The sequence below is a fragment of the Poeciliopsis prolifica genome, unplaced genomic scaffold (assembly GCF_027474105.1).
Source record: "Poeciliopsis prolifica strain line A6 unplaced genomic scaffold, Auburn_PproV2 SCAFFOLD016, whole genome shotgun sequence".
Classification (NCBI taxonomy): domain Eukaryota; kingdom Metazoa; phylum Chordata; class Actinopteri; order Cyprinodontiformes; family Poeciliidae; genus Poeciliopsis; species Poeciliopsis prolifica.
Window position 1 is genome coordinate 4,282,351 of NW_026562391.1, and position 17,650 is coordinate 4,300,000.

General features: G+C 42.0%; 2 protein-coding genes across 5 annotated transcripts in view; both read left to right on the forward strand.

The window, feature by feature from the left end:
• Nucleotides 1-1,137: 1,137 nt before the first annotated feature.
• metrnlb (meteorin like, glial cell differentiation regulator b) lies at nucleotides 1,138-7,629 on the forward strand. Its single transcript, XM_055041429.1, has 5 exons — nucleotides 1,138-1,484; nucleotides 2,770-2,953; nucleotides 3,057-3,282; nucleotides 6,128-6,187; nucleotides 6,878-7,629. The coding sequence occupies exons 1-5, from the start codon at nucleotides 1,300-1,302 to the stop codon at nucleotides 7,192-7,194; spliced, it is 972 nt and encodes a 323-aa protein (XP_054897404.1). The 5' UTR covers nucleotides 1,138-1,299; the 3' UTR covers nucleotides 7,195-7,629.
• Nucleotides 7,630-14,694: 7,065 nt separating this feature from the next.
• LOC129366760 (polymeric immunoglobulin receptor-like) overlaps nucleotides 14,695-17,650 on the forward strand; it is a 3,719-nt gene continuing 763 nt past the window's right edge. The window contains exons 1-6 of one of the 4 annotated variants that reach the window (XM_055040779.1): nucleotides 14,695-14,907; nucleotides 15,039-15,335; nucleotides 15,756-15,824; nucleotides 16,105-16,179; nucleotides 17,124-17,231; nucleotides 17,316-17,386. In XM_055040779.1, coding sequence (XP_054896754.1) covers nucleotides 14,757-14,907; nucleotides 15,039-15,335; nucleotides 15,756-15,824; nucleotides 16,105-16,179; nucleotides 17,124-17,231; nucleotides 17,316-17,386 — 771 coding nt within the window. In that variant the 5' untranslated portion in view covers nucleotides 14,695-14,756. The remainder of the gene's footprint in view (nucleotides 14,908-15,038; nucleotides 15,336-15,755; nucleotides 15,825-16,104; nucleotides 16,180-17,123; nucleotides 17,232-17,315; nucleotides 17,387-17,650) is intronic. The other 3 variants (XM_055040780.1, XM_055040781.1, XM_055040782.1) reach the window with 3 other exon arrangements.

The following is a 17,650-nucleotide window of genomic DNA, read 5'->3' on the forward strand; positions in this document are numbered from 1 at the left end:
ACAAAACTTTGTTGAATCACAATTCAGTGAAATATGCCTTTTATCGAGCCGCTTTTGATTTTATGCCCAGATGCAAATTCAGAATTGAGAGGGAGCTGCAATGCAGGATAAGCAGCCACAAGGTTCACACGTGGTTACTGTCATCTGCTGCAGTTTTGACTGGGACGTCTCATAACTTTACCCCCTGAGGCCCTGGAATAACACTCTGTTCTGCTGTTGATTCTCAGCGCCACACTTTTGTTGTTTATGTTGCAAATGAAGGCGCGACTTGGTGAATTGGCAATTCATTTTAAAAAAAGTTTGTTTCTGAAATTCACTTTAAAACTGTAAATCACGTCTGTCTTCTGTTCTGTCGGCCATACATGACTTGCGCGACATTGAGGAAGGTTTTCTCACTGAAAGGTGTTGCGGTTTACCAGTCATTGAGTACGCTCACTTCAGCATGTGCAATACTGGGTTGATGCTTCTGCTACTCCTGGGAGTGTGTGTGACATAGAGCCCATCTGTGACCAATGCTCAGATGACCAAGTCCAGGCTGCTCAGGACTAGCACAGTATAACCTTCGTTACTAAAGCAGGTGTTGCTATTATTATCATTATTGTTTGTTTTATATGAAATGAGAAATTTCTGCTAAACAGATGAGTTGTAGCAAAATCGCCAAATGCTTGAAACATAAATCTCAACGTGAGGAGAGCTATGCACAATCTAGATTGTTTGTTGCTGAAATAAATCAGTTTTTCTTCGGGGTTGTTTGTTTTTTGTGACACGCATCCTTCAGTTCCTCTGACAACAACCACCTGCATCAGCTCAATTACCGCACCTTGAGAACTGCGGGCCTTTAGGCAAACCAAATAATACACCGGTGACATTTTCGGAGGTCTGTGAGCTGCGTGCTGACCGGACAGCTACTGAAGCTCGTCTCCGAGGCTGAGCCGCACAAAGCGAGCAGGTTCTTCTTTTATAGAGAAGCTAAAAAAGCCCGGACTTCAATTACCTAAGAGCTGTGCCGCCTTTAGTAGGCAGTTTAGCTGAAAACTGCGCCCGCACCTATCTTTCCGGTCAATCTGCGGGAGGGAGGGGTTTCGGAGAGAGAGCTCGCGTGTCACCGAAGCGGAGTCTGCTGTTGGCACGCGCCCCTGCCGACGCGCTGAGGGAAAGTTCAAATCGAGCCGCCGCTGCGCGGCCGGCTGCGCGTGCGCTCTGCTCCCTTTTTAAAGCAGTCCGAGTCTCTTCCCCTCCACCGCAGACGCTCCGGGTTTGACTTCGGAACCGAGCGGCGCGTCATGTAGCGTCTCGCCGATGCTCGTTGTGGATATTTCAAAAGCGGAGAAGTTGCGGGGAGCGCGTGAAGTTGAACTGGTGGAGGCGGCGGGGGACGGACGGTCCACCATGCTCCGGTCGTGGGCTTCGCACTGGGTCATGTTGGTGCTGGTGTGCCGGGCTGTGGCACAGTATTCTACTGACCTGTGCAGCTGGAGAGGAAGGTGAGGATGAAGGATTGAGGATTTTTTTTTTTTTTTTTTTTTTTTTTGCTTGTTCTTTTCCTCAGAGAAATTCAAACTTCTGTTTTGACCGTCTGTTAATGATGATTTTTTTTTTTTTACTTCCGTTAGACTAGATAAGATCTTAACTCCACCGAGGTCTATTTTCTTGAGCAAGATGGTAGATAATGTTCCGGAAGGCCAAGCTGAGGTCGTATTATACATCGGCTGGTTTCACTCTAGTTTCTAAGTTAAAGATCTTACTGGTTCCCTGCCGCGTCATTGCCTGCGGTTCCTGTTGCAATGACTCCAGTGCGACTCGCATTTCTTTTCTGAGCGTCACTCTAATGAAGAAAACGACTCCCAAAAGCAGGCGGCCCAAAAGTGATTCACTGGCGCCTTATCCGGAGAACGTTCTCCTTCCCGAAGGATGTCGGTTCTTATCTTAGGTAAATACCCTTTGATCACTCCTTCCAATCCCCCGCTCATAAAAGGTGCGAGCCAGCGCTGGGTTGTAAAGTTGACTCGCCTCTTACTTCTAACGATTTTTTCTGTCAGATCCTGCGGGTTTACCCCCTCCCCTTCCCCCCCCCCTATCTCCCCCCCCTCCCCCCCGCTCACGCACGTCTGAGACAAATGAAACGATTTGTTTTGGTGTTTGCCAAGCAAAAAAGAAAAAGAAAAGTTCAGTTTCAGTTGATCTCTTGTGACAAAGAATTCAGAAATATGTTCACATTTTTGTCACATTTCAACCGCCTAAATACAAATCTGAAAAGTGCGGTGTGCATACGGGAAAGAAGGTGTTCTTGTTAGACGAGACCAAAACTGAACTTTTTGGCTTGCGTGCAAAATAGGAAGTGTGACAGAACACTGGCAAACCTGGACACACCTTCCATGTTGCAAAACATGGTGGTGGGAGCATCATGCTGTGGGGAAGCTTCTCAAGAGGTCATAGAAAACAGAATCGTTCAGAGTAGCTTAGATCAAAACATTCTCCTGTCCTATAATGACCTTTGCTTGAATCTAGTTGAGAATCTTTGTCAAGATTTAAAAGCAAGCAGTTTTCAGATATTTAATTGTAAACAAATTATAAATGAAGCACACATCTTAATCCTTCCACTTAACAATTGTCCCACACTTCTTGTCTTTCTCATAAAATGCAAATGTTGTAGGATGTGTCTGTAATCACACAAAGAGAGTATTCATCCTATCTTAACACTGGTCATAATTTTTAATTCTGTCTCTTTGTAATAACTCTTAAGAACAGTCATCCTCTCTGTTTCTGCAGCGGTTTGAGCCATGAAGCTCATCGCAGAGACGTGGAGCAGGTCTACCTCCGCTGCTCTCAGGGGTCCCTGGAGTGGCTCTACCCCACCGGGGCCATCATCGTCAACCTGCGACCCAACACGGAGTCGTCATCCAGGCGCCCGGCTGGCGTCTTCGTCTGCATCAAGTCTCAAACCTTCTCCCAGGTGGTTTAGAAGCAAACCTGCATCTCATCTGGACGACCCGCAGCTGTGGTTTGCCTGGTTGTTTCACACTTCCTGAACGACCTCTCCCGCTCTTCCTGTTCAGGGCTCTCATGTGTACCTGGAGCACGAAGGCGACCTGAGGCTGCTGCTGTCAGACGCCGACCAGGCGCAGGGCGCGGTGCGCTGTTTCACCCTGAAGGAGGGGGCTCTGTTTGTGGAGGCCGTCCCACAGAGAGACATCAGCAGGAAGATCACAGCTTTCCAGTATGAGCTGGTGCCCAGTCAGGGACCAGGGGCCCATATGTACCCATACCTGCACCAGGGGCCAGGTAACAGGAAACTTATTTCTGTTTTTCCAAAGACACTAAACACACGTTTTGTGTCTTCATGCTCTTTTTTGTTTTGTTTTATAAAATGCAATAAGTTTCAAACTTTCAGGCTTTCATGCTGGAAATTTTCTGCCATTAAAATTGTGATATTTAGGTGCAACTACACATGATTTTTCCACAATCTTGATTGTTGAATCATTACAGTAGGTTTATGATGTAATAGGAGCTGTGTTAGTGCAGGATATTTAAACGTGTTTCATTTTAAAGTTGATTGATTGTACATTTAAATGCCTTAAAAATAATGTGCAAACTCTGATCTGCTGAACTGAGAATAATTCATGGTTTTGTGTCAACACTAACCTACAAATCTTTCCAAAACAAAAGTCTCATTTTGCTTTCTTTTAATTCAAATATTTTCATGGAAGATTTTTTTTTGGGCAACAAAAACAAAACCTCACTTCAACCCCTGCGGTGGATATATTAAATGTAAACCAAACAGGTCTTCAGTCAGAAGCTTCTTTAAATATGCTGTAATACAGACAGCTACCACAGATACTTTCTGCCCACAGCCATCACCATCTACAATAAGACTTTGAAAAATCTGGAATTAATGTAATTTGCAGCAACATTTAATATCCATTTCAGATCATTAAAGTATTTTGAATTGAACTGAATTGCTTTCTTGTTTCGGATATCCTGTTGTTTTGTACAGTTTCACCTTCGTATTCATAAAATCTTTGTGATTTCTTTCAGTGTGGTGGTCATATCACAAATTTGCTTTAGAGAAACATTAACTTTTTTTCCAAGTCCCACATGTTTGGAACTTAATCTTTACATCATTAACTTTTCTTGGTAAATTATCTACGATCTTTCTGTGGCTTCTGGCGCTCAGAGAGCAGAAACTGAGACTTGCAGTAGCGGTCTAAAAAAACAGTTTTGTGAGCGAGAAGACATGTCTCCGTTCAATCTTTGTTTCTTCATCATAACCCTGATGAGGCCTTCCTCCTGCCCTTCCTCTCTCCCTCAAGTGAGCCGCACATATGAAAACAAACAGGCCAATCAAAAAGAGTCTTGTCAGGGTCAAGCACAAGGGTCAGCCAGTCCTTCCTCTGCTGCCAGTCAAAACCGACACCACCCATCCCCCGACCCACCACCACTATGTCTTCCCGTCTCCTTAAAGGAGGATCTCTGAACGGCCCACCCGCACGTGTGAAGCCGTGAGGTGGGGAAGGACGGAGAAGAAAGCCTCCCCAGTGAAGTTTCCTGCCAGGGTGTGCGTCTGGCGTTTTAGTGCTGTTTTTATAGCTGCCAGGGTCGAAGGTTAATCCCCCGATTCAGTCTGCTTTTTCTCAGTTCTAGTCACCTGCTTTGCTCATTCATGCACGCTTTATTTCTTTTGATCTCTTTGGATAAACACCCTCCTGCACGTAGAAGCACAGAGAGAACTGGAAGCCTGTTTTGCTCCACTTTACCAGCACTCATCCACATGGAAAGTCGATCTTTGAAAGAGCAAGTTTTGGACTTTTTTGCTGTATCTGGCTGAAAATTGGATTTTCGAAAACAATGTTGTAGCACAAGGGAAGCCTTTTAGTGTTCATTCGCTCCAGCTCTGTTCAGTTCACTTTAGCAGAACTCTAGTTGGTTTGTCCATAGAGTCCAGTTTGGGAACGTGCAACCGAACTCTAATGCAGACCAAAAAAATCAAACTCTGGTCTGCCTACAAACCCAGGTCTCTGTTTGAATGCATATGCTAATTTCAAGCAAACCGGCGACAGTCCCAAAACCCCCAAGAACCGGACTATAGTGCACGGCATTTCTGGGCAAGTGCATAAAAGAAACGAGAGTCTCGCGCTAGCAGGAGAAATGGCTCGCGCCAAGAGTGAAATCCTCTAAAATCTGACACTACTGCAATTTTGCTTACATTTGGTAAAGAAGGAAGACGAGGGTGGGAAGCAGGCTTTTGCATCATGTGACACAGTGCAGCGTGAGTCAAGAACACCAGCTGAAAATGTAACACGTTGCAATTTTAGTCCCAAATCAAACCAATTCTAATGCATTATCAAGTGTGAAATCACTCTTACATTTCCCAATGTGCAGCAGGAATAATTTTGATCTTCATTGAAGGCTGAAATCCCAAAATTCAAAAATGTATTTAAGACTAAAAATATGTTGTTTTGCAGGCGAACAGCAACATGACATATTATTCAGACAATTAAGGCTTTCTCTAATTAATTGTAGATAACTGTTTACAAATGGGAAAAAAAATAAGTTCACTGTATGTTTGGGGTAAAAAGGTCAATTTAAGATGTAAACCCTTAACACCAGTGTGTTTTCTCTAAATACAGCCACTTTTATCTTTAATATTTAAAATCCTAAGAATGTGAGGATAGTGAAGCGTGATATTATTATTCCTATTATTTTGAATGCTGATTCTTGATTTGTGTACAATATGAGCAACGGTGCACTTTTGTTTTCAGTTTCCCTAAGATTTGTCCCACTTTCAAATTTGAAATGTGTGCTGAAAAGGTTGATGATCTAGAAGAAATAGCTGTCAAAAGCAAATCCACAATGCTTCAGGGATTATTTCTGATTTATACTTTGTGTTGTTAATGCTTTCTCGACCTGCTGATTTGGCGCAGCTATTTCAGTATTGTCAATAATTGTGAGAAAATGTACCTTCTTCATCTTGATGAAATTGATGAAGGAAAAATCCTGACCTAGAGTAGTTTAGTTGGAGCCCAAGTTTTAGATAGCTAATATTGATTAAATAAGCTATGAAAATAGGAAGTTGTGTGTTTTCATTGAGGATACCTAATGTGTCATCCTTTCCCACTTTCTGATTTAGTCACCTGCAAGCCCTGCTCGGATCAAGAGGTCCTCATGGCTGTCTGCACGAGCGATTTTGGTAAATGCATCAACACATAAGCACACAGTGGAGAACGGTCTGCCGGCAGCAGACGGAGACTTTGGAAACAGCTGTTAGCAAGATTTTACAGATCATGTAACTCTGACAAGTCAAAGACAGAGGGAAAAATGTACCTCCTCTGTTTAGCTGAATTAATTTAAATGTAACCTTTATTATACGGTAACCAGCAAAAATTAAAGTTCAGTCTTAGTCGTACCTAAACCAAGTACTAAAATGAGAGCAGACTGCCTTCTTATCCGATCCTTTAGAAGAAAGTAACTAATGGGTTTTGCTTATCTAACCACATGTAACACATGGTGTAAAACTCGAGGCCCGCGGGCCACATTCTGCCCGTCATAACCATTCCTATGACCAAAAGAGAACAGAAGCAGAACTTTATGGTAATAGTTGTTAGCTTAACATCTTTTTTTTAATTAAAATCAAAAAAAATTTTTTTTATTTGTACAGTGCCAATTTACATCAGTGTAAAAAGATGTTAAGTAATTTTTAATTTATAAAGTACTCTTCAAATGCAGTAGAAATGTATATTTTTTTCATTGTTTCTTAATGATCAGCCATGCCAGGCTTTTGAGGCCCAAATAGAAAATGCTTTTCACTTCCACCACATTGAGTTCAAACCGATTTCATTTCATTTCATTTGCTTTGTCTTCTCCTATCCGATCTTTCCAGCTGGCTGTGGCACTTTTGGAGGCGCAGCGTCGGGCTCAGACCATCACCCCGTTGTCACAGTGACTCTGCGCCGGCTGTTCCAGCAGAAGAGCGGCCTGTTTGCGTGGGGCGGAGCCAGAGGTCAAGGCTGGAGAGGACGGGTCAGCGTCCCTGCTCCGTGCGTCGTGCGTCCGGGAGAGGACGAGTACCTCCTGACCGGCTCCGTCCACTTTGGTGAGGCGTGGCTCGGCTGTGCGCCTCGCTATAGAGACTTCTTAAAGCTGTACGCTGAAGCGGTGAATGCAGGAGCAAACCCCTGCCACATAGACACGAACTGAGAGGTTTCTGGTGGAAGAAGATTCGCCTTTAAAAATGAAGTAGTTGTGGGTAAAAATCCTGGAGCACAGATCAGAAAAGGACAAGCAGCAGTTTAGACGAACATGGTCCAGGTTCGCTGTCATGAAGACTGACTGTGCTGCCTCCGTTTGACTACTCTTGTGTACTACTAGTGCATTTCTGTACAGAATGACTGATTTACGTAAAGTGATATTTGTGCCCTACTAGTTGTTGTTATGATGGCTTTATTGCTATTTCTAGAAATGAAAGTTTGCTTTGTAAAAAGCTTCCTGTAAATTTTAGCCTTCTGAGAGAAGTCTGTGGTATGCAGCTCTGTGAGTCTATGTGTACTAAATTTGTGTGTGGTTTGCAAATGGGTCTAAGTGGCTTATACATATTTACAGAAAAATAAACCTGGTGTTTTTTTATGAACAATAGGTAAACTGAACAGTCTGTGGGTTTGTTACTGAACTACAATGAACTCAAGAGAAACTGTGCAAAGAAAATAAAGGAAGATCCACGTTAGAGGACAAAAAGTTACCAACAAAAGAATATTATCTGGCAGCTTAACCAACATGAAAAAAATGTAACAATTAGTAGCAGAGATGGAAAAGTCGGTGCTAATTCTTTATGTGTGGCATCTTGTCTGTGACACTCTGTGTTCATTTATTTTTGTGTGTGCAAAGTGAAGCAAGAAGAGAAACAAAGTTTTTTTTCACCTCCATCCCTCCCTAAGAAACCTAACCTGTTCAATAGCAGGAGCAAAAAAATATGTTTCTCTTGAGTTTCATGAAAGATGCTTCATTCTGCTACATCTAGCAGTAGCCAAACAGACCAAAAGAGCTGCTTTTAGATAGCCAAGGGAGATGAATGGTTACTTTGATATGTTGGAATGAAAGATGTGAATGACCCTAGACGGGTGTTTGGACGCCTCTCCCTACGTCTGCTGTCATCGGCAGTGTGTAATGCTTTCTCTCCTTCCTCAGGAAGAGCAGGAATGGATGGAATGTCACCTTCCTGCTCTCGCCTTCACTCTCACACACCATTAGCCTGGTGAAAACCAGTCCTTGTTCTGTGTCCAGATGGGTCTGGACTCTGATACTGAAACAATTGCTTCCTGGAGGCGTGGATTCCAGGAAGTGGACGATTTTACTCAATCACTGAAGTTTGGCCATGACGTGTGTGACGCACTGGTGCAGTAATATAAAAGGTTTACCAGAAATTGCCTGCTCTGTAGATTAGCATCCTCCACTATGAATAGAGGAGAGCTGATTTGAACCAGATAGCTGTTCGTCTTCAATATTTGGAAGTTTGGCCAACACGAACTGACCGGCTTCTTTCACTTCCTCTGCTGCTACTGCTAAACATTCAGACTACTATTCTAAAACAGCTCAGAAAATTAACATCATATTTCAAAACCTCTCATTCTGATTGGCCCAGTAGAAATTCTACCGGAGAAATCCACTTCAATGGGAGAAAGTCCAGAGGGAGCAGTGAAGTGAGGTTAGATTCTTAGGAAGGCAACGGCCAGGATAACGCTTTATAAAAGCAGATTTTCACACCTATTATCTCAAGGGCAATAAACGTTTAGAATTTTAGGCGAGTTGAGATTACCTTATTTATTTTTGCTAAATCCATTTCAATTATGTTCTTCAAAATGAGAAGTTTCCATACACTGATGTTACTTTAGCTTTAAACACGTTGGGAAAGTCATAATGTCATAAGAATGACATTATGAGCTAGAGGGTCTTATATTGAGGTACATTTCTGGATCCATTTTTAGGCAAAACCTGCAACACACTTCAATTCTTGTGAGATCATAAAGAAACCAAAAACAAATCATCCATGCTTGGGAGGTTTCTCTCTGGGCACTCCAACCTCCTCCCAAAGTCCAAAAACATGATTTGGTTCCCAAGGTTCTGGTTAGTCTTGATGTGATTGCGTGTTTGTTCTGTGTGTCTTATGTTCTGTGATGGACTGGCGACCAGGCAGTACCTCACCTCTCGCCTAATGGCTGCTGGAGATAAGCGCCAGCCCTCCAGAGATAAGAGCGTATAAACAATGGATGGATGAATTGTAAATTTGCCTGATTCCTCCGCTCGTCCTGGAAAACAACACCTTGAGGAGAAAAGCTCACGGTGTTCGGATAGCTGCACAGTCAGAGGAAACGCTGGTGTTGCTTTTCTTCTCACTTCTTCAACTAAGTCTTTAACTCTGTGCTGCCATCATGTTGGCTTCGGTGACACTAATATTACAAATGTTTCAGTTTTCTGTCAAAATTTATGTTATACAAAACACCAAAAACAACCAAAGCAGCTCTTCAGAATAATAATAATAATAAGATACTAGAGTTATGTTGTCAACAAAAGTTAAATATGAAGCATCACTCAGTGATCACTGACGGCATACAACATCTAAACAAGTACAAATGAGGCAATGGCAGATATGCAAAAAATATGATTAGTTTTTGTTCATGACCTACTGATTTAACATGAATGGTAACTGAAGAGGGAACAGGACGGAGACATCCAGACATGGTATAAAGGTCTAAGATAGATGTCATAAAACTGAGAGGGCCGTCCGTGTAAGGCGTGTGTTTATGTTGGGTTGCAGTCCGAGAAGACCTCAACACGCGTCTTACGCGCTGCTCAGCTCCAAACCGCGCACTCTACAGAAACCCAACCCGTCCCCCCCCCTCGGACTCCCGAACCCCGCCCCCAGCAGCAACATCCACTACAACCGGCCCTGGAAACAGCCCAGCTCGGCCTGCCACCCCCCGCTAATTCGGGACACGCTTATCCCTCCGCACGGCGGTCTTAATGTCAGCCTTTTCCGAGAGAGAGTGTGTGAGATATGAACACAGTTTGTGCCGCAGTATGCGAGAGGCACAGCTGAGCGGTCAGCTGGACACGACGGGAATGGCTGAGCTCGGGGAAAACACACATACGCACACACACACACACACACACACACACACACACACACAACACACACACACACACACACACACACACGCACGCACACACACACACACACACACAAACACACACACGCTTCCGCCCACACACACTCGGTCACGGCGCTGACATTTTGCAATGCGCTGGCCAGGGGTGGGGTCAGTTGTTGAACATGGAGGAATAACATTTTAGGCTGTGTGTGTTTGTGTGTGTGTGTGTGTGTGTGGGTGTGTGTGTGTGTGTGTGTGGTTCTAAAAAAGGGGTGAAAGAGGAGATGATATAAGGAGACAAATGTATTTCTTAAAGTTCCCATGCTTCTCTGAATAGACTGTAAAAATGTAGATAATTTATATGGAGAACCGAAACTGACATAATTATAAATAAAAGCAGAAAAGTGGACTTGGCCCAATAAATACATCAATGCATTTGAGATGCACCAAATGATTTAAAATAGGAGAACTTTACCACATGTTTTTTGTTTTGAATTGACTCTTATTTTGATTTTTGATTTTTTTTTGTCTCATTTCTAACAAATGATCAGTTTGAGCACATAATTGATGGTTAACCCAGTTCATCCTCATAATCACATTTAGAACATGCTCGTTTCTCTAACACACGAATCTCGCCCATCAATCATTCAAATATGTATATACATCCAAGATGAACCAGTTATACACTTCTAATATTCAAATTCATCTTTTAATCGTGGATTTCTTCATAGCTTTCTTTTCTTTTGTTGAATCTAACACATTTAAGGATGACGTCACCCTTAAAGACAGAAAATAGTATTTTGTTTCCTAACTCGGTGCCTCCCAGAGGGCCTTTAGCCAAGTCTTAACATATGGAGCCACAGAATGACACAAATGTTCCATAAAGTAGAAAACAATTTGCAAGTGGCAGCTGCAGGTGGCAGCATCTACCCGCTGCAAAGTCCAGGAACTGACGCGACAGCCATCTCTTTCAGAAACATGGAAACAAATATAGCATGCGCGTTTGCAGAACCTGAGAGATGCACTTTCCATCTCACACGCTCCACACACAACGTGTAGGAAAACTCTGCACCAGCTGGCAGGTCTGGTGGCGTGGAGGCCTCACGATTTGCACTTGTTTTGGAGCAAGGACGTGGACACCTGCCAGTCACCGAGGAGCCTGTTAACACCTCTCTGCACCGATGTATTTTGGTGTCTGTGCCCGACAGCTGGAGCTTGCTCAAAGTTGAGTCGCGCAGCAGTGCAATTATTGCAAACCTAGCAGCAAATCTACAACAAAATTATAAAAAAGACTGTATTAGTTATTCCTGCTTCATTCAGTCAACTGAAGCGTCCTTAAGGCTGTGAGACATTTGTTATTAACTTCGCAAGAAACTAATGGCTCAGTATGAGGAATCGCTCATTATGGTACAGGTGCGTTTCAATAGGCCTAAATGATTTTATCAATGATTTTATCAAAAACAATTTCTATAAGTGAAAATAATTCATAAAGACTCACTTCACACAGACTGATTTTTAATGTTCACGTGGCAGTCAGTTGAAACCGTTCATTTCAGAAAATGTTATTCAGAAAGCCAAAAACATCCATCAATACGGAAATTTTGTGACCACTTAATAGCTCGTCATTCAATTGTCACAACTGCATTCAATTATATTAATGGAAAGTTGAATGGAAGGAAACAATGTGCACAAGCAGAATGAAAGAATGAGAGAAAGAAAGAAAGAAAGAAAGAAAGAAAGAAAGAAAGAAAGAAAGAAAGAAAGAAAGAAAGAAAGAAAGAAGAAAGAAAGAAAGAAAAAAAAAGAAAAAAAAAAGAAAGAAAAAGAAAGAAAAGAAAGAGAAAGAAAGAAAGAAAGAAAGAAAACATCACCTGCCAACGAATCCTTAAAATAAATGAGACTCACGTCACTGTTTTATGGTTTTATTACAGAAACCCTTTCAATTCAACTAGGCACGATTTTACATGATCAAAATAAAGACAAAATAAGGATGAGGAGGTAATGGATGTTAAAAACCACATACCAGCTTCGCCTTGCTGCAGTACAGGAGGCATTGGAGCGCCCCTTAGTGGTTGGAAAATTAAGAGCAGTAGAAAATTAAAGTGAAATGAGAGGTTTATTACTTTTTGTTTGTTTGTTGGTTTGTTTTAACCTTAAATAACCTCAAACAGCACACATACTGAATTAAAAAGTAAAATCATAAAAAATTCAGAGTTTATATATTTGTACCATAAATTTATTATAAAGATCTGAATAGATGAGACAACACTTTAGTTGTCTTTGTAGAGAGAACATTAAGGGAGAGAATATTAAAGACTTATCATCTGATAATGCCCAACGAATCAAAATTAGCCATCTGAATAATGAAGAAGTGAGAATGATGCACCAGCCTGGTTTCAGAGTGGGTGTTAGTTTTATTTTGGGTCCACTTCCTGTTAAGTTTCTTTTTCGTTGAAAGAGATCAAAAATGTGGAGCTTTCAGAACCTGTTCTTCACTCTGTGTTGTAAGTTTTCTTTCTATTATTTTATATAACAACTTATATCTTATATCTATGTCAGGAGGGAGGACATGACAACATGCCAAAGAATGACAACTCCTGATGCTGTTATTTGACTTTTGATTTCAAGATGTTTTCTCATGTCGCCTTCTTTCTGCAGCAGCTCTGAGCTGTGTGCGCAGCGCTGCAGGTTTGGTCCTTGTGTTTGGATATGAAGGTCAAGATTTGAAGATTTCCTGCTCATATCCTCAGGGTTATGAGTCTTACGAAAAGTACCTGTGTAGGAACGACTGCGCGGACAGTGACGTCCTTATTACAACGTCACAAGCAAATAAACCCAGACACTCCATCTATGATGACAAAAGGACAAGAATCTTCACAACAACAATTTCTAACCTTCAGTCCACCGACGCTGGGAAATATTGGTGTGGAGTGACAAGGAATGGAAAAGATATCTACACAGAGGTAAAACTGGAAGCAAAACAAGGTATGTTATTTTTTATGTTATTATTTTTGTACCATTTAAGTTGCTCCTTAGTTTTCAAACAGGATTTGTGTCTGTGTGAAGGGGCAAAGCTCTAAGTGTTTGCGATACTCAGATCGGGTCGAGTAAAATTAGCACAATGACAGGATTTTCTCCATGTCTAATGATTAGTTTGCAAAAACCTTTGCAGTGCTGCTACCTTCGACATTTCAAACCAAGCATTGGGATATAAGTGACATGCAAACACAGAACAGAAACATGCACACAGAAGGGAGTAGCTTCATTTCATACAGAACTGAAAACTTCATTGATCTTTATGAACTCATTGTTTTTAAGATCAACTAGTAGAAAAAATAAGAAAAAAAATGATGTTTTTCTTTTGACAATAAAAAATACTCTCCCACAAATAATGAACTACAAATAAGCAGCTTTGGACGACAATGCCCTGGAAAGTATTTCCAAAGGTTTTCCAAATCTTATCGCAATTTGAAGTTATAGAGCATCGATAAACATCACCTGGATGTATAGTGGAAGGAAACCAAAATCAGAAATGTTCGCTATTCAAGCTCCTCTTACTTTGCCGGACCTGAACAAAATTCAGCTCTACCAGCTGCACTTAGAGGCCAACTAATCAGTGAAACATGTGAACGATATGGATGTGTTTTCAAGGCCTTGATGCAACTCACACGAGCAAACAACAGTGGGCGCAAAAGCCCAAAGCCGTGAAGTTCTCTGCTTGTTGCCTGTGTGTGCTAATCTAATAGCTCACGAAGCAACATCCACAACATTATTGTCCTGTGCTGGTTGTGTAGTGAAATCATCCTATTTCTGCTTATGGTGGAGACCAATCTGGAGTAGTGAAACTACTCCAGATTGGTCGCAGGTCTGAGTCCCCTGCATGCAACACCTGCAAGACAGTGGGAGGATTTCTGCTGGATTATATTTATATCCATGAGGAGCGAGAGAGATGCAGTAATATTAAAATACTTCATTAAAAAACTTATCTTTAGTTGTGTCCGCCCAAACGAAGACATCTCTGTGCTTCGTCTCAGTGGGGTGTGGCATGAATCAGATCGAGTAGGGAGTCAAGGAGGGTGGTGCTCAAATGAACTATTTCCTTTTTTTTTACTTTGAGAGCGGTTTGATGGGTCAGAGGGGAATGACAGATGGGGACACGAACCTGTGACGTTTGAGTCGAGGACTAAGGCCTCCTGACATGAGTTGTGCTTCACCCGTCCCCCGCTACGGGGCCCTCAAAATTCAGCGTCACTTTTAATATTTATCTTTGATTGGCAGTTTTAAAAAGCATAAAGAGAATGAATAGACACTTTTTCTGACTGCGGCGAGCGATAATAAAGTGAGAAACCCAACAGAAACCCAAGCCTTAGCTGTTGACCGAGTTCACGCTGTGTGCTTTTTATGAAGCCGCTGTTTAACTGCAACATGCGACATCATATGTTTTTACAGACAGATGCTGCAGCACAGTGAACAACATCCAAGGTAACGAAGACGGTTCAGTGACCATCAGCTGTCCGTACGACTCCCAGTCTGTCGACAAGCTGAAGTTCTTCTGCAGAGGAAACCGGCCCTCCACATGTCGACAGCAGGCAGTGATCAACTCTAGCAACACACAAAATGGACGATTCAGACTCTGATGACAGGAAGTCAAGAATATTCACCGTGACCATTTCCAGTCTGACCCTGAAGGATTCTGGGTCGTATCTTTGTGGAGTCCAGAGAAACTCAGGATTTGATGTTTTCACTGCTGCTGAACTGCAAGTCGAGGGTGAGAGATCAAACTTATGTACTTCTAATGCATAAAAGTCAAACACTTTTCAAATGAACAGACTGAGAAAAAATTCCATACAAAACAGTGTTCACAGGCCCTTTAATGATTTTATTTTGTGTGCTGTCCAGAATGGTGCTGTGTGGAGTCAAAGATAATTAGAGAAACTGCAGGACATGAAGTAACCTTGCAGTGCCCTTATCCGCCGACTCACCGAAACAACAGGAAGTTCCTCTGCAAAGGAAGTCAACGCAGCAAGTGCACAGACATGATGAAGGGTCAAAGCAGATTCTTACTGCACAGTGACTTCTCTGGGTCTTTCTCCGTCAAAATCACACAGCTGGAAGCAGGAGATACCGGAACGTACTGGTGCCGTTCAGAGCCGGGGTGGAACGTCGGAAATTATACCCAGTTTCAGCTGTCTGTAGGTGAGGGGCACACAGGACACGTACAGGACAATTTAAGCAAATACATCTAGCAGAACAAATGTATTTATATCTTTTATTTAAAAATAAATATCCAGAAAATGTGCAAAGCTTCTAAAGTTACTTACTGTGCATGTTGATGGATAAAAATTAAGCAGAAGGGAACAATAACAAATGTTTTTTTTTTTTAATGTTTCTTTTTTTTGGTATATTCCGATATATTCCAAATATCGGAATACCCATTCCGATATTTGAAATAAGACAATCTAGAAAATAATGATGGGGAAAAATTGTTTCACATAAGTTTTTTTTCTGCTTTGCACCAAATCCATCCAAGTTCCATCCTGAACATCGCAATGAAAATGAAATTGTGAGTCGGACAAGCCTTGCGATCGCTTTTACAGTCCATTGTTTCTTTGACAGTAGAAGAAGAACAGAACGCGGCCCCAAAAAAAACGCTTCAGGCTTCGGCAACACAGGACGTCACAGCGGGTGAGAAAGTCAAAAATAACAGAAACCCAAAACCACAAATGAAACCGAGCGCAAAATGGCTCAGAGCCGCTGAGCCATTTCGCTGCAGAATTCGACTTCATTTATTTCCACTGTTCCATGCGACTCTCAGTCGTGCAGAACCATCTTGTTTCCTTTGGAGGAATATTCAGTTCGCTCCATAAATGAGTAAAATATTTGGTGCGTTGATTTCACTGAGATGCTTGACTCTGAACAAAACAAATCCAAACCTTTAGTGAGAATTTGTGTGTTTCTTTGACAGTCTCTCAGCACCAGAGCAGCACAGTGAAAACTAGCCTAACAACTGCAACGCTGGTCTCTAAGGAACTCATTGAAGGTACAGCGAGTTTGTGTTTTAGTGCAGGTCTTCTTCAGGTATTCTTCAGGGTCGTAGCTCATTCTGTTGCTCTATAAATGTTCCAACTAAAACCGCCTAATGTTTTCGATTTGGGTTTTAGTTTGACAATGGTTGGTTTGACGCTTGTTCTGTGGTTTGGGTTTACAGTTTGATATTGAAAACACTTATTATGTTTATCAATCAGAGTGATATGTCTACACTCTCCTCTGATGCTCATTTTCAGCCATTGTGAGTCAATATCTCAGTCATGCCTTTTCCTGGCAGCAATGATTACACAACACACATTTGTTTCATTGGTTTATGGTACAAAAATTGAGAGCAGAGGGTTTTTTTTTTCCTAATCCACACAGGGTCAAGCTGTTTTTAAATACCATCTCTTTCGCCATCTTTATGAAGATGGCGAAAGAGATGGATGGACAGATTGAAGCTTTGTCTGCAGTAACGCAGGTTCTGCTCTGGTTTGTTGAACTATTGGTCGATCTACATTTAAACTCTCACCTGAGATATGAATCAGAATCGATATCTTGTCACGACAAAAGCAGGAGGCCCCTCCAGGGGCCGATTTAGCGTATTTTACAGGTTGTGAAATTTGTGAATTTTAAGATTTCCAGTGACATCAATAGAAAGAGGGGGGAAAGCGAAGACGACGTGGCCATGTGTAACGAGATTATCGCTCAAAGTCTCGAAACAGTTGTGCTAACAAAGGCTTTTCATTTCCACTGCTTTGCATCAACTCAACCCCCAGCATTGTACAATTCTGGACAAATACTGTATTTTAGACTGTTCTGCAATGGATTTCCACTTAGTAATAGAACTTATAATACTAAATGAAAACAATTGATTTCTACTTCCTGTGAACAGCAGTCAATGTTTTAAGGAAGCAGCGTAGCGTTGTGCTGAGTTTATTGTTTTTCTTTGTTCAGGGCTTCCAGATGCCGCTCTCTATTCACTCGTTGCCGTGTTTGCTGGGCTGTTGCTGCTGTCTGTCATCCTGGTCACGGTTTTCAAGAGCAAATGTCGCAAAGTAAAAGGTGAATTTAGAGCTCCCTCAATTGTCCCAGTTCAGTCAAACGCATGCGTGCACAGCTGTTTTCTCATGTTTCGCTCTGTTCCAGACGTCGCCGTCGTTGCAGACGGGAAAAAGCTCGACTTCGTGGAAGTGCAGGAAACGTGCAGGGGAGAAGATGTAAGAAAACTGCTGTCCAAAGTTTTTAGGCCAAACCATGATCAATCTTACAAATACGTTTCTGCCACATCTGTGGACACAAGTTTTTGTGCTTGCGATACAAACTTAAAGTTTTATGTTATAATATTTTTTGGTACTGTTGGAATAATAATAACTTATAGGCTTTCCCAGGATTCCCTTGGATGCTTCGTCCATCTGTGCATGAACTCTGATCCGCGTCCCCTTAACCGCCTGCATGAACCCACAGCATAATGCTGCCACTTC

Coding starts and splice junctions, on each gene's coding strand:
- metrnlb (XM_055041429.1), top strand. CDS start 1,300: ATGCTCGTTGTGGATATTTCAAAAGCGGAGAAGTTGCGGGGAGCGCGT. Junction 3,283..6,127: donor ATACCTGCACCAGGGGCCAG/GTAACAGGAAAC, acceptor TTTCTGATTTAG/TCACCTGCAAGCCCTGCTCG. Junction 6,188..6,877: donor TGTCTGCACGAGCGATTTTG/GTAAATGCATCA, acceptor CGATCTTTCCAG/CTGGCTGTGGCACTTTTGGA.